The sequence below is a fragment of the Euleptes europaea genome, chromosome 18 (genome assembly GCF_029931775.1).
Source record: "Euleptes europaea isolate rEulEur1 chromosome 18, rEulEur1.hap1, whole genome shotgun sequence".
Lineage (NCBI taxonomy): Eukaryota > Metazoa > Chordata > Lepidosauria > Squamata > Sphaerodactylidae > Euleptes > Euleptes europaea.
The window spans coordinates 18,681,824-18,696,858 of record NC_079329.1 but is presented as its reverse complement, the minus strand read 5'-3'; the positions used below and the strand labels follow the sequence as shown (position 1 = coordinate 18,696,858).

Sequence of the window (15,035 nt, the reverse complement as noted above, 5' to 3'; positions counted from 1 at the left end):
ACCTCTTCATTTTCCCAAGAGATGAAACCCTGGATCCCACTCTATGTGTTTAACTGACAAGGAGTTCAATTATTCTTTTCCACTGGTGGTGGTGGAAAGTGCTGTCAAGTCACAGATAACCTCTGGAACCATGTAGGGCCTTAAAGGCAGGAGACACTTTGAGGTGGTGGTGTGCCATTGCCTGCCTCTGTGTAGCAAACCTGGACCTCCCTTGATGGTCTCCCATCCAAGTACTAACCAGGGCCATTGCTGCTTAGCTTCCAAGCTCTGATGAGATCAGGCTAGCCTGGGCCATCCAGGTCACAACATGCCTCCATTAAGCAAGGAGGTTTGTCCAGATGGAGCAAACCTGCTCTTCCAGAACAAGGTTTGCTGCAGTAAGACTACTCACTTTGTGCAGGGGAGTTGTATTCATCCAAAAATGCTGTACTTATTTATTTAATGTGCTGCATTTCAGATTTGAGCACTCATATTCCATTGCCTTCTCACCACTATATGTATAAATGTATTGATCAATAACTGCATGAATGTTTACAAAAACAAAATATTCAATGCTCTGTTTTGTTTTGTCTCAACAGTGGAAGTAACAAAGAACACACAGGAAAATGAAAAATGGAACATCACACTTTGAATTCATCATTATGGGGTTTTCTGAGCTCCCACAGTATCAGCTATTATTGTTCGCAGTGTTCTTTACCATCTACATTTTAACTCTTTTGGAAAATGTCCTCCTCATTGTGACCATTTGGTTGAACAGTCACCTTCGCACTCCCATGTATTTCTTCCTAGGAAACCTCTCACTTTTAGAAATCTTTTATGTCTCAGTAACGATGCCCAAATTGTTCTCCAATCTGCTGTTGGGTGAGAAGACCATCACTTTGGGGGGGTGCCTTGCTCAGCTGTATTTTTTCCTATCCTTGGCTTCTTCTGAATGTTTCCTCTTGGCAACCATGGCTTATGACCGGTATTTGGCCATTTGCCATCCATTACATTACACATCACTAATGAATTACAGAGCCTACATGACTCTGAGCCTGGCTTCCTGGCTAGGTGGCTTCCTGGCCTCTTTCCCCTCTGTAGTGATGATGTCCAGTTTGCAGTTTTGCAATAAAAATACCATCAGACACTTCTTCTGTGACATCTCTCCTTTGTTGAGGCTGTCATGCACAGATACCTCATTAATAGAACTGCTGGATTTTGTGGCAGCACTAGCGGTCCTGATGACTTCACTGCTCGTGACTGGAACCTCTTACGCATGCATCTTTTGTACAGTTGCCAAAATCCCTTCTGCCAAAGGGAAACGTAAAGCCTTTTCTACCTGTGCCTCACACTTGACAGTTGTTTCCATGTTCTATGCCACCACCATATTCATGTATGCTCGACCAAAGGCCATTGGAACCTTTGACCTCAACAAGATGGTGTCCATCCTCTACACTGTGGTGGCTCCATTTCTTAACCCAATGATCTACAGCCTTCGGAACAGGGAAGTAAGAGAGACCTTAACCAGAGCAATGCATAGAAAAGCTGTTTCTTCAGGGTGGTTTCAAATGGAATGGTTAAAGCGACCAGATACAAGCTGAAACATATTGTAGTAAAACAAGACTGGGTTCATGCCACTATTTTCCCCCTTATACTGTGATGGCTTTTGCAGTGGCAAAGTCATGCAAAAACACACAAGGGGTAGATACAAACATATTTTTCAGCAATGTAAAAGAGAGGAGGGGATCCCCTTTGACCACCAAACAATCTGTGCTAGGGATCATAGAACCTGAATGGGTGAAAGCTATGTGTGCCTATAACTCTAATAAGAAGAATATAGAGTAAGAGGTAGTGAAAAAGCAGACTTGATACAATCCCATGTAGTGCTCTGAATGGTTTAAGTAAAATAGACTGTCAGCTTATCAAAAAGAAAGTCTATTTTTACTACAATTCCCCCATGCTTATTGATGTAATGTGATAAAATACAGACCTATGAAGTGGCCAAAAGCAACCTGATTCCAATAGTACCTTAATTTCAGTGATATATGTTGGCCCTTATCTGTTTTGCCTGTATGTATGACTGATTTTCAACAGGTTGGTCTAGAACCCAATCCATATATTACCATTAAAACACCGACAAAAAATCAAAATGATAGGCGCCAAAGCTGTTCATATAACATCTTTAATATAGTAACTCTTTAAATGCCCTATATACAGTATTCACTCTAATGAAACACTGGGTTATTTTCAAGGTGTGCCAGCCAAAAAAAAAAGAGGGGAGGAAGGATGGCTTATATTTACACACCAGTTATAATGGTATTTCCTTTCCAAGGGAGGAGAGGTTGCTAGAAGCTGATTTCCATGTTCAACAGGATGTAGTAGGAAATGTAGGGTTTAACATGTCTCCTTCCACCCCTTTTAACAATAGTAGGTAAGCCAAAACATAGCTCAAATGATGGCTCAATTTAGGGGCAGTGAGAGATCTGGCATTTTGGAATGTTTTCCAATAACAGAGGCAGGAAACTAGTGGAAGGGAAGACTATGAGATGCCACTGTGAAATACTGCAGAGACAAATTTCATCTAGGTAACTCTCAAATGTTTAAATTGTACAGGGTTATGTCTTTGGTTGGGATGTGGAATGATATGGTATAGCTCAATCTCATCAGATCTTGGAAGCTAAGCTGTGTTGGTACTTGGAAGGGAGACCTCCACAGAAGACCCTGCCAAGGAAGGAAATGGCAAACTACCTCTGCTTAATCACTTGCCTTGAAAACCCCACCAGGGGTTATTTTAAGTCAGCTTCGACTTGACAGCACTTTACACACAACTTTCTTTGATTAAGGAATTGGAAGGTTATTCTTGACAAGGCATTTAGTACATTTGGTAAATGGCATTTCCAGTGCCCTGTCTCATTTTCAGGAGCAGCACTTCTTAGTATTGTCTCCTTCATTGGAAGGAGATCCTGTGAAAATGCCTGCAGCTCTGTAGGACCTTGACTTCCAAACATCCTTAGCTGAAACAGTCTCCTCAGTGCACTTTTCCAAGCATCTCATTCAATATTCAATTCACATGCTCATTCATCGCCACTTCTTCTTCTTCTTCTTCTTCTTCTTCTTTTACAAAATACTCAAGAAGATTTAGAAAAAGCAGATTAGAGAGCCAGCATGGTGTAGTGGTTTAGAGGGGTGGACTCTGGAGAACTGGGTTTGATTCCCCACTCCTCCACATGAAGCCTGCTGGGTGACCTTGGGCCAGTCACAGTTCTTTCAGAACTCTCTCATCTTCACCTACCTCACAAGGTGCATGTTTTTGGGGGGAGGGAAGGTGATTGTAAGCTGCTTTGAGACTCCTTTCAGTAGAGAAAAGCAGTTAGGTTAATCAGTAATAGATAGACAGCTGTTGTGCACTTGCTACATTTGTTAAGCTCTTTGAGGTTGGCACTAACACTTAGAATATAGCAAGAGGATGAGGGAAACTTTTTTTTTTAAAGAAGTGTATCTTGTTTTACTGGGAGACAGCAGGTTCTTGAATGAAATTCCAAACATTTAGAAATTCTGAATTCTTTTAACATGTATGTACACTCATATGCTCATGCGAGTTGTAAATAAACATAGTCCACATCAAACATTACTTTGCAAGTGTAGTGGGCTGCATGTGTTATTTGTGTATCACCACCATCCCAAATGAAACTCTTTGCAGGTAACTGTATGAATCACCCAAATCAATGATAAAAAGTTCATTCCATAGCACTTTTTCTTTTCTGCATTAGAAGTTCCCTTGTGTTCATGCTGGGCTGAAGAATAATGATATAGCATTTAGGGAAAAATATGAAACTCAGCAATCCAACACTAGAAGCTAAAATAGAGAAGATCTCTACTGCCACCATATATTTCCCTTTGGTGCTCAGATAGGTGGGAACAAAAGAGAGCCAAACACTGCAAAACACCAACATACTGAAAGTGATGAACTTGGCTTCATTGAAACTATCAGGCAGCCTCCTGGCTAGGAATGCCACAATGAAACTAATGAGTGCCAGAATACCCATATAACCCAAGGCAGCGTAAAACAGGATGACAGATCCTTCATTACATTTCACGATGATCTGGTCACTTTGTGAATGCATGTCAAGCTCTGGGAATGGAGGAGAGGTTCCCAACCACACAGCACAAATGCCAAGTTGTATGAGTGAACAGGAAATGATCACAGATTTTGCCAAGTGTTTCCCCACCCCTTTCCTCATTCTGTTTCCTGGCTTTGTGGCCATGAAAGCCAGAACCACAGTGATGGTTTTTGCCAAGATGCAAGAAACGGAAACAGAGAAGATGGTGCCAAAAGCACTTTGTTGGAGAAGGCAGGTCACTTTTCCTGGATGGCCGATAAAGAGTAGAGAGCTGAGGAAGCACAATAAAAGGGAGATGAGAAGCATGTACGTAAGATCTCGGTTGTTGGCTTTCACTATAGGTGTGTCGTGGTGCTTCACAAAGACCCACAGCACACAAGCTGTGATCAAAGCAAAGGCAACAACCAATGCAACCAAAATGATTGCTAGAGGCTCTTGATAGGATAAGAAGCTAATCCACTTAGGAAGACATTTGTTCCGATCCTTGTTTGAATAGCGATCATTTGCGCAACTTACACATTGCTCCAAATCTGAAAACAAAGAACAAAAAGAAAACAGCAACAACCACTTGATTAATTAAAAGTGGACTAGTGCAGTGCACAGCTCTCAGTTTTGGAGGATCATTCAGGTATTTGATAGGCTGAGACACATCTGAAAACTGCCAACATCAAGTAATGTTTTGCATGTATGAATTATAGGTATGTCACAGAACAAAACTGCATATCCCCTGAAAAACCAAGTTCAACCAGTTTGCCCATTCAGTCCATCAAGTCTAATCAGTGATAGAGACCTCAAGCAGTATATGTTCATGTGCAGGATAACCCTATTGCCCATTAATGGATGAGGTATGCAGACTAGGGCTGTCAATTCGGTTCGGTCCGAACTGAAAATCAACCGAATTTCCCCTGATTCGGTGCTTTTCTGTTCGGACGGATCCGAACTCAAAACTGGCGGGCAACCGGGGGGGCCGAATTCAGCGAGTTCGGGAGTTCGCGAATAAATTCGGCCAATTCGGCCATCAGTAAGCAGCATAACCGTCAGTAAGCAGCATTCTCCTCCCCCGGCCAATCGGTGGGCAAGCTGGGTCTTCTTCTGGCCAATCAGTCAGGATTGAGTACTGGAGGAATCAGCTGATGTGCGGCCCGGCCAGGGAGAGAGAGAGAGAGAGAGAGCGAAATCCTCGTGTGTGGGGGGGGTGCTTGTGCACATTCGCTCCTTTCTGTGGCTGCAGGGGGCGCATTTTTTGGGGTGCACACACAAAACTTTCACTGGAACTTCAGATGAAGCTTCTTAAGGTACCCCCCAAGTTTTGTAAACATTGGGTCAGGGGGTCCCGATATATGGGCTCCCCCCCCTTTTTCTTTCCATGGCTGCAGGGGGCGCATTTTTGGGGGTACAAATCCCAAACTTTGAGCGGAGTTTCAGACCAGTGTTCTTAAGATACCCCCCAAGTTTTGTAAACATTGGGTCAGGGGGTCTCGAGATATGGGCTCTCCCCCTTTTCCCTCCCCCCCTTTTCCATTTATGTGGCCGCAGGGGGTGCTTTTTTGGGGATATAGCCCCCAAACTTTTAGCATAGCTTCAGTGAATTATTCTTAAGATACTACCCAAGTTTTGTAAAGATGGGTTCAGTGGGAGCAGAAATATCGCCTTCCCCCCCTTTTCTCTTTCCATGGCTGCAGGGGGCGCATTTGTGGGGGTGCAGACACAAAACTTTCACTGGAACTTTAGATTAAGCTTCTTAAGGAACCCCCCCAAGTTTTGTGAACATTGGGTCAGGGGGTCCCGAGATATGGGCTTTCCCCTTTCCCCTTTCCCCTATTGGGATGAATGGGGCAGCCGATCCGATCCTGTGTGCATCTCTCCAGAGCAAAACGTTCCGTGCCTAATTGGAATCATCTTGGATTACAGCCCGTCCTGATGGAACAGAAGACAGCCACAGTAAGACCCCTTTGGGGGCTTTAATCTATAATTTTTCTCCTGTGTATGTGTGTGTGTGTGTGGGGAAAGCAGAGTCTGTGTGTGTGTGGGGAGGGAGCAGTTTCTGTGGGTGGGGGGGAAGCCAAAGGGGGCTTTCGTCGGTTCTGCCTGGGGTGTGTGTTCCCCCTCGAGTCTCTCGCTCCCTGGTTTGAGGGGGGAGGTTTCAGTTGTGTGTTGCAAAGGTGTTGTTTAACAAGGTTGTGTTTGCAGTTGTTTTGCTAATTTCTCCGCTGTTGTTGGGCTGGGAGCTTTGTGCGTGGGCGGCAAGCTCTGCTGAGAGATGCACAACATTAAGGGTGGGGGGGACCCCTTTCAGGGCCCATATCTCAGCCCCCCCTGACCCAATCTTTACAAAACTTGGGGAGTCTTTCAATAAACGTCCTTTGAAGCTCTGCCAAAAGTTTGGGACCTCTAAGCCCAAAAATGCCCCCCCCCAGAGCTGCGGAAAGGCGCGGTTGTGTTTTTAATGGCTTTATTCGACCGAATTTGTTTCCGAACTTTGAATTCCCGCCGAATTGAACGGATCCGAAGTGGGGGAGTTTGGACTTCGGCACGTACCGAACCCACAAGGGCCAAATTCGGCCGAATCCGAACTGTACCGAATTTTTTTTTTAACAGCCCTAATGCAGACCACAAGCAAAAGCCTAAGCCACATGTAAGGGAATTCTTCATGTACAGTGATGGATAAGAAATCTTGTCATGAGATTAACATATATTAACTTGTACTATGTCAGACTCTTGGTCAGAATAGCTCATCATTGTCTACTATGACAGTGTCTCAGACAATGGGTTGTCTCTCCAGAACACCTATAGCTGTTTGAGATCCGTTGAACTTCTGCTATGAAAGCATATAAACAAGTACAGAGGTATCCCCTAATGATGCCTAAGGAACTTCTTGCATTCACCAAGGATGCAGTAGTTGAAAAATGGTGAAAATGTTTGACAGATCCCAACCAGTGGCATATCCCAACTCGTGGTCAAGATTCTGAATCATTAGTTCACACAAATGAGGGGGATCACTGGCAAAGCTCTTTTCACCTAGGCATGATTCATGGGCTCAGAGTGTCTGGTAATGTACAGAGGATGTGAGTGATGTATATTTGTCTGTTAACCAACCCTATGTAGGAGACTGCCAATAAAACTCTTTAGGCCTATGTATGCTGTGCCACTCTTAGTGACAATGATAAGGGTTTATGATTATTATAAAACAATCAAATTATGATCATTTTGAAACATGTTACCCATTTCATCAGAAATTGTCCCTTTGGGACATGGAACACAATCATAGCAGCAAACCGGCTGTTCTTTTTGTTGCATCTTGCTGTATCCAGGATGACATCTTTCGGTGCACAATGAATGTGGAATAGTCTAATAATAAAGACAAGACATAGCCTTTCTCAATTTGAACGTTGGCATCAACGTATACTAGCATTGTTAAAGGAAATTCTTTTAATTCCTTTTTACCCAATTTCTCCCTAGAAGTCAACAACCTTTTCTTTTCATTTTTTAAGAGATTTGGAGCCTGTTTCTAAGCAATTTCATTTCGATGAAAAGGAAATTTGAAAGGAGGAAAAGCAGGGAGGAAGGTTCTGCAAAATTTCAGAATTTCACTTTGTAGATGCTCAGAGGCAACCAGTATCTTTCCAAACTTTCCTGCTTTCCTGCTAGAGCACCATCATGTGGTGTGTAACATAAAACAACTGCAAGGGCTGAAGTAACAAAACAGTGCATTGATTTTATAGAGAAATCAAATAGGGGTGTGCATCGGATAAAGCCAAACCGGAAAAAAAAACCCACCAAAAATACCTTTTTGGTATTTTGGGGGGGTCTTTTATATTGAGAAATGGCAACAGTATAAGAGAGCCAAAAAGCAACTCCCAAATAATGCTGAATCTATTATTGCCAGCATTTTTAACCCCTCCCTCTCTCTCTCCCTTACTTGCTGGATGGGTCTGCCACCATCTCCACCCCCACCACCTCCACCTTCGGAGGCAGCAGCGACACAGGCAACACAGGCAGAATGGAGTCATGCTATTATGTCATTCTGTAATATTCTGCATGACATTGGTACTTTCTCTACAAGAATTAGAATGCACAAGAGAACTGATATCCCACAGTCAAAAAGATACAGCCCTATTAAATGCAGTCCCAAGAATCTGTGATGCCCCCACCTGATTAAACACAGAGTTCCATATAATGGCATCCTCATCAATACTGTAATTGTGATGATTTCTAGGAGTTGCAAAGTCCATTCTTCCCACTTTCACTTGGTTAAAAGACAGATTTGGGAACAATATCCAATTTACAATATCATAACGAGTTGTTGATTCATCTTTCCCTTTAGGAAGGACTTTCTGCAAAAGTGGGTGGAGCTAAAATAGAAGGGATAATACCGAAGTTTTAAATGTGTCATTATGATGATTTATAAGATCCTTTCCTTTCTGCAATATGGCAACAGACAATTGTTTCCCATATTATATAATGCATTCTACATAGCCATTATTTGACGGACTGTATGACTTGGATCCTATGAATATAAGTTCCATATGCACTAGGTTGTCTCTGCTACAAAGTGCATTTTCTCTTGTTTGAGCGTTTCTGATTGCACAAGGCCAATGGTTTTCAGTGAGCTCTTGTGCAAACAGAAGTGCTACCTAGCACAAGAGGAAATGCACTTCAAACAGAGACTATCTAGCATGTACAGAACTTATTTGTAGGATCCAAGCCTTTGTGATTCTCTGAAGCAATAACGGAATTGGGTCCTCTTAGCTTTCAAGCTGGTGAAAGAAGAAGGAGATCTCCTTTTTAAAAATCATTTTGATACATTGTTACATACCTATCATACTTTGATATGACACCGTGGCTTCCGAAAACAGAAAGCCATGATACATATAACGCTCATAACCAGCTTGTTAGACAATACCATAATAAAAAAAAAGGTAAAGGTCCCCTGTGCAAGCACCGGGTCATTCCTGACCCATGGGGTGACATCACATCCCAATGTTTCCAGGGCAGACTTTGTTTGAGGGTGGTTTGCCAGTGCCTTCCCCAGTCATCTTCCCTTTACCCCCAACAAGCTGGGTTCTCATTTTACCGACCTCGGAAGGATGGAAGGCTGTGTCAACCTTGAGCCGGCTACCTGAAACCAACTTCTGTTGGGATCGAACTCAGGTTGTGGGCAGAGCCTTTAACTGCAGTACTGAAGCTTAACACTCTGCCCCACGGGGCATTATTATGGGCAACCCTAATAGGCAACCTGTTTTGACCAGAGTGCTACTGTCAATTAAAAGTATTACGTAGGGAGTGCCATCCTAGTACATAATACAGACATGCACAGCCCCTGTGGTTTTCATGCAGTCTATTGAACCAGGAAAGAGGCACAACTGGGGGGAATTAGAACAACTCATAAATTGATGTTTCACTTGGTAAGGTGCATGGTCAAGTTAATTAAAGTTCAACTTGAAATAAATAAATAAATAAATAAATAAATAAATAAAGAAAGAAAGGAAGAAAGAAAGAAAGAAAGAAAGAAAGAAAGAAAGAAAGAAAGAAAGAAAGAAAGAAAGAAAGAAAAGGGATGTGACTTGAATCATCGAGTTGCGCATTGTGGGGGGAAGCGGGGTCTTGCGGGAGGGGCAAGGTCTCAGCCTCGCCCTTCCTCGCAAGTTCCACTGAGCTCATGTGGCCTCCAAATTACAGGAGGTGGCGTGGAGGGGAACATCAGGAGGCTGCTGGCGTCCTGTGCCCCTCCGTACACCTATTTAAAGGAGCACTGCCCAGCCTCTGGCCTTTTTTGCGGCCGGACGGCGAGGAGAGGGGTAAATTTGGGATAGAGAATCAGTGCAGGAATGCTTTAATTGTTCCTAGCCTGACTTTCTCTAGCCCAGATCACACTCCCCACACCACTTTTCCCCCAAAGGTTAGATCCAGTCAGTTTTTTTCTTTCGGTCTTGGCCAACTGTCCTCCCTCTTACAGCCCCTCCTTTTCCTGTGTAAGAATGTCAGAAGCATACTACCTGTGCTTCTAGGAGCATTCATGACACATATCAGCTGCTCAGACTCCCAGAAAAAACATTACCTGCCATGGCTGCATATCCCAAGGCTCCAAGGGTCTTCTGCTCAGTTTCAAAGTGCTTTTGGGTCTCAAGGTGTACATTGAATGGAACGCTTGTGCAATGGTATAAATGGCAGTGTAGATGTTGTAGCTTTGACTAGTCATGCTCATTTCAAATACAGACCCAGACAAGGTATCCAGCTTCTCCTCACCAGTGCAGTATTTTTGCTTATTTTGTGTCGCAGAGTCAGCCCTTCTAAATACACAGGCAAATGCTTCCTTCCAGAAATCATGAATGAAAATGTCAGCAAAGGTATGATGAGGGTCCAAGGTGTGGAGAAATTCCCTGAATCCCAGAATTTCATTGGCTTGGGTTGCAAAGGACAGGGTCCCATTGAAGCTCAGCAGATCCATGATATTCTGAGATTTCATTGAGGTGATATCACAATCAGTTGAGGCAATCCAAACTTTTCCTATGGGCTTCATTGACCATTGTAAATAGGAAGCTATCAGTAATCTAAACCCAAACAAGGAATGGGAGTCCCCATAAAGAACTATCACGTTCGCTCTCCCCTGTGTGAGAGTTTTACTCATTGATTCAATTCGTTTTATAAGCGCCAAGCCTTTGAAATCCATGTTTATGATTGAAATTGTTTCTGTGAATTCAATGCAAATGCCATTTTGAATGAGCACTTGCACCAAAGTCTGCACAAACGTGTGACTGCTGTCATTATCTGGAACAATGAGTCCAACCCATGTCCATGTAAAATGCAAGAGTAACTGTGCTATGGCCACATACTGGAAACCATTGTCTGGTGCCATCAAGTAGAGGGAAGGAAACCTTTGTTTGTCCTTGAGTAAGTGATCGAATGAACCATAAGCTAACTAAAAAAGAAAGATATGAAGATCTGAGGAGGGAAAAATCATGAATGAATAATCTGTGATTAATGTTGCAGTTACTTGTAGAACAAATCGTAGCACTTTTTATGATAGAACCTATTCCTACATCTGAAAATTGTGGAAGTGGTTCTGAAACATATTACCACTAAATGAGCAGGAAAATACACAATGAAACTTGTAAAGGCCAAAAGAGCCATATGGGACAGGCACTGAACAGTGCAATTTTATTCTTGGTCTTTTAGTACCTTGTAAAATATGAGAAATGGAGAGAAGTTCATAATAAATTAGTACAAATGTACTTAAGTTGGGGATCAAAAGGAGGGGCTGTGGGTGCAAAATTTGAGGGATCCACATCGTTCTGGCATCCTGACTAATTAGGGAAAGGTGCTGTAGGGTGCTGTAGGGTGACATCATCATATACCTTTATTTATTTTTTATTTATTCAACTTGTATCCCACTGGTTCTTGTAGGTTATCCGGGCTGTGTAACCGTGGTCTTGGAATTTTCTTTCCTGACGTTTCGCCAGCAACTGTGGCAGGCATCTTCAGAGTAGTAACACTGAAGGACAGTGTCTCTCAGTGTCAAGGGTGTAGAAAGAGTAATATATAGTCAGAAAGGGGTTGGGTTTGAGCTGAGTATTGTCCTGCAAAAGTATTGTCCTGTAAGTATCAAGATAATGTGCTAATGAGGGTATGGTATGTTAATATGGAAACTAGCATATTTGTCTTTTTAGTTATGGAATTTTATTGATATATTTTATTTTGTGCATTCTTTGACTGATTGATACTGTTTTTATTGTAATTTTTTGTTGCTTCTGATTATATCTGTTCTTTTTTTAGTCAAATGACCGTAAAATAAATGATTGATTGATTGACTCTAATCTGGGGAACCGAGTTTGATTCCCCACTCCTCTCTATGAGAGGCAGACTCTAATCTGGTGAACTGGGTTTGTTTTCCCACTCCTCCACATGAAGCCTGCTGGGTGACTCTGGGCTAGTAACAGTTCTCTCCGAACTCTCTCAGCCCCACCTACTTCACAAGGTGTCTGTTGTGAGGGAGGAAGGGAAGGTGATTGTAAGCCGCTTTGAGACTCCTTACAGTAGAGAAAAGCAGGGTATAAAAACCAACTCTTTTCTCTTGCTAGCCCTTATGATATGGCGGTTAGTATTGGGATGTCATCTTGTTAACTGAGGTTTTATATTGTTCTATGGGTTTTATGTATGTTCTGTGCTTATTGTAAACTGCTCTGAGCCTGACTGTTGTTGGTAAAGAGTGGGATACAAAATATTGTCGAAGGCTTTCACGGTCAGAGTTCATTGGTTCTTGTAGGTTATCCGGGCTGTGTAACCGTGGTCTTGGAATTTTCTTTCCTGACGTTTCGCCAGCAACTGTGGCAGGCATCTTCAGAGTAGTAACACTGAAGGACAGTGTCTCTCAGTGTCAAGGGTGTAGAAAGAGTAATATATAGTCAGAAAGGGGTTGGGTTTGAGCTGAGTATTGTCCTGCAAAAGTATTGTCCTGTAAGTATCAAGATAATGTGCTAATGAGGGTATGGTATGTTAATATGGAACCATTGTATCCTGAAGTGATCTGTTAATGTGTGTAATCCAAAACTAATCTGTATGGCTATTGTTGAATGTTGTCTTTGTCTGGAGGTTTTTCAGGGCAGGAAGCCAAGCCTTATTCATTCTTAAACTCTCCTCTTTTCTGTTAAAGTTGTGCTGATGTTTGTGAATTTCAATGGCTTCTCTGTGCAATCTGACAAAATAGTTGGTAGAATTGTCCAGTCTTTCAGTGTCTTGGAATAAGACCCTGTGTCCTGTTTGTGTCAGTCCATGTTCAGCCACTGCTGATTTCTCAGGTTGGCCAAGTCTGCAGTATCTTTCATGTTCTTTTATCCTTGTTTGTATGCTGCGTTTTGTGGTCCCGATGTAAACTTCTCCACAGCTGCAAGGTATACGATATACTCCTGCAGAGGTGAGGGGGTCTCTTTTGTCTTTTGCTGATCGTAGCATTTGTTGTATTTTCTTGGTGGGTTTAAACACTGTTTGTAGGTTATGTTTTTTCAAAAGTTTTTCCATCCTATCAGTGACTCCTTTAATAAATGGCAAGAATACCTTTCCTATGGGAGACTGTTTTTCTTGAGTTTTCTGATTTTTGTTTGGTTCAATGGCCCTTCTGATTTCATTCTTGGAGTAGCCGTTTGCTAGCAGTGCGTGATTTAGATGGTTAGTTTCTTCCTTGAGAAACTGTGGTTCACAGATCCGTCTTGCACGGTCCATTAATGTTTTGATTATTCCTCTTTTCTGTCGGGGGTGGTGGTTGGAGTTTTTGTGTAAGTAGCGATCTGTGTGAGTTGGTTTCCGGTAGACCTTGTGACCTAACTGAAGGTTTGATTTGCGGATAACAAGGGTATCAAGAAATGGGAGTTTACCCTCAATTTCCTTTTCCATGGTAAACTGAATGTTTGGATGGATATTATTAAGATGGTTTAGAAAGTCCATTAATTTTTCTTCACCATGGCTCCAAATGGTAAATGTATCATCTACGAACCTGAACCAGACTGTAGGTTTGTAAGGTGCTGATTCTAATGCTGTCTTTTCAAAATATTCCATGTAAAAGTTTGCTATTACTGGACTGAGTGGACTTCCCATAGCTACTCCATCAATCTGTTCATAAAATTCTTGATCCCATAGGAAATAACTTGTTGTCAAACAATGGTGAAATAAGGCTGTTATATCTTCTGGAAAAATCTGGTTAATCAATGAGATTGTGTCTTTAACTGGAACCTTGGTAAAGAGGGATACAACATCAAAACTGATTAATATATCCTTAATATGAGGTTCTTGGTAGCCAGGATTGGGTTAATTAGATCAGATACACTGGGAAAGTCAAGGAAGCTTTCCTACCTGTGGGATCTTGTAGTAGCGTAAGACATTTGCAATCTGAAGAGACGTTTCAGAATCTATCCCTCCTATAACAGCCAACAGTTTGTCCTTCTGGTCACACTTGTAATTTGGAAGCATTCCGTTCCGAGTTGAGGGAACAGCCAAAGTTGTCTCATAAGTCTTCCTTAAATCAAAAGTATTCTCATATATGCAGAATCCCAGGGATATGTTGGGTAAAATCAGGGGGTTCTCATTGATTTCATTAACAGCAAAAACTAGTGCCTGGACATGCTGGTAGTTCTTGGTCTGCATTCTGCAATGAGATTCCATCATATCCTTAGTTGTCCGCCATGTAAATTCAGCTAAATTTAGACTGCAATACCCACACTATAGGTTATGTTGTACATTCCCTTTTTGTTTGTAAGTGTAGGGCTGGATCCAGCCTGCTTTTATTTTATTTTATTTTTCTCAGCCTTGCCCATTTTGATTCCTTACTACATTCCCTGTTCCACATGGCTATGGTTCATGCCTTTCACTTGATCTCCAGTCTAGAATTTCTGGTGATCAAATGGAATCCTTCCTCTTTCACCAGTAGGAAAGTTGACTGGATCCAGTCCTTTATGATTGGTTCGACAGAGGGATTTAGACAAAACAGTATTACTAGATTAATAAAATCCAAGTAATAATCTGATAATCTGACTAAGGGTTTTTTTTTTAATGAGTAGAATAAATTTTCTTTTCTTTCTCAAGTTCAGCAATAAAATGCATGGAAAGGTGTTTTTTTACTGCTTAGTATACTTTTGTATTATGTGTGAATGAAGGGCCCTAACTGTATTGAAGTAATACATACTTGGGTTCTGAAATGCTCAGGAGAAAAGAGATATATACATATTTTAACACATATTATAATTGTAAGCTGCCTAGAGCTGGACTCTGAAGAGGCAGCACAAAAATATTCTAAATAAATAAGTACACAAATAAATATATTACAAATGCTTCCAGAGATACTGCCATTTCATCAATAAGTTCAGGCTCCTCATTATAAGTTTTCATTTCTCAATTCAGTGCTTCGGTATAACCAAAAATGTCCATTAAAAATACACAAATTATTGA

At 41.8% G+C, this 15,035-nt stretch overlaps 2 protein-coding genes across 2 annotated transcripts; one reads left to right on the top strand and one right to left on the bottom strand.

The window, feature by feature from the left end:
• Nucleotides 1-605: 605 nt before the first annotated feature.
• LOC130490679 (olfactory receptor 6-like) lies at nt 606-1,580 on the top strand. The gene has a single exon (XM_056864490.1). The coding sequence runs from the start codon at nt 606-608 to the stop codon at nt 1,578-1,580; it is 975 nt and encodes a 324-aa protein (XP_056720468.1).
• A 2,136-nt stretch (nt 1,581-3,716) lies between these two features.
• Nucleotides 3,717-14,255, bottom strand: LOC130490678 (vomeronasal type-2 receptor 26-like). Its single transcript, XM_056864488.1, has 5 exons — nt 13,944-14,255; nt 10,159-11,019; nt 8,252-8,452; nt 7,322-7,448; nt 3,717-4,630 (listed from the first exon to the last, which is right to left on the bottom strand). The coding sequence occupies exons 1-5, from the start codon at nt 14,253-14,255 to the stop codon at nt 3,717-3,719; spliced, it is 2,415 nt and encodes an 804-aa protein (XP_056720466.1).
• Between the last annotated feature and the right edge of the window lie 780 nt (nt 14,256-15,035).

Coding starts and splice junctions, on each gene's coding strand:
- LOC130490679 (XM_056864490.1), top strand. CDS start 606: ATGAAAAATGGAACATCACACTTTGAATTCATCATTATGGGGTTTTCT.
- LOC130490678 (XM_056864488.1), bottom strand. CDS start 14,255: ATGATGGAATCTCATTGCAGAATGCAGACCAAGAACTACCAGCATGTC. Junction 11,020..13,943: donor GCTACTACAAGATCCCACAG/GTAGGAAAGCTT, acceptor TTTCTTTTTTAG/TTAGCTTATGGTTCATTCGA. Junction 7,449..8,251: donor GGAACTCTGTGTTTAATCAG/GTGGGGGCATCA, acceptor CTTTATTATTAG/ACTATTCCACATTCATTGTG.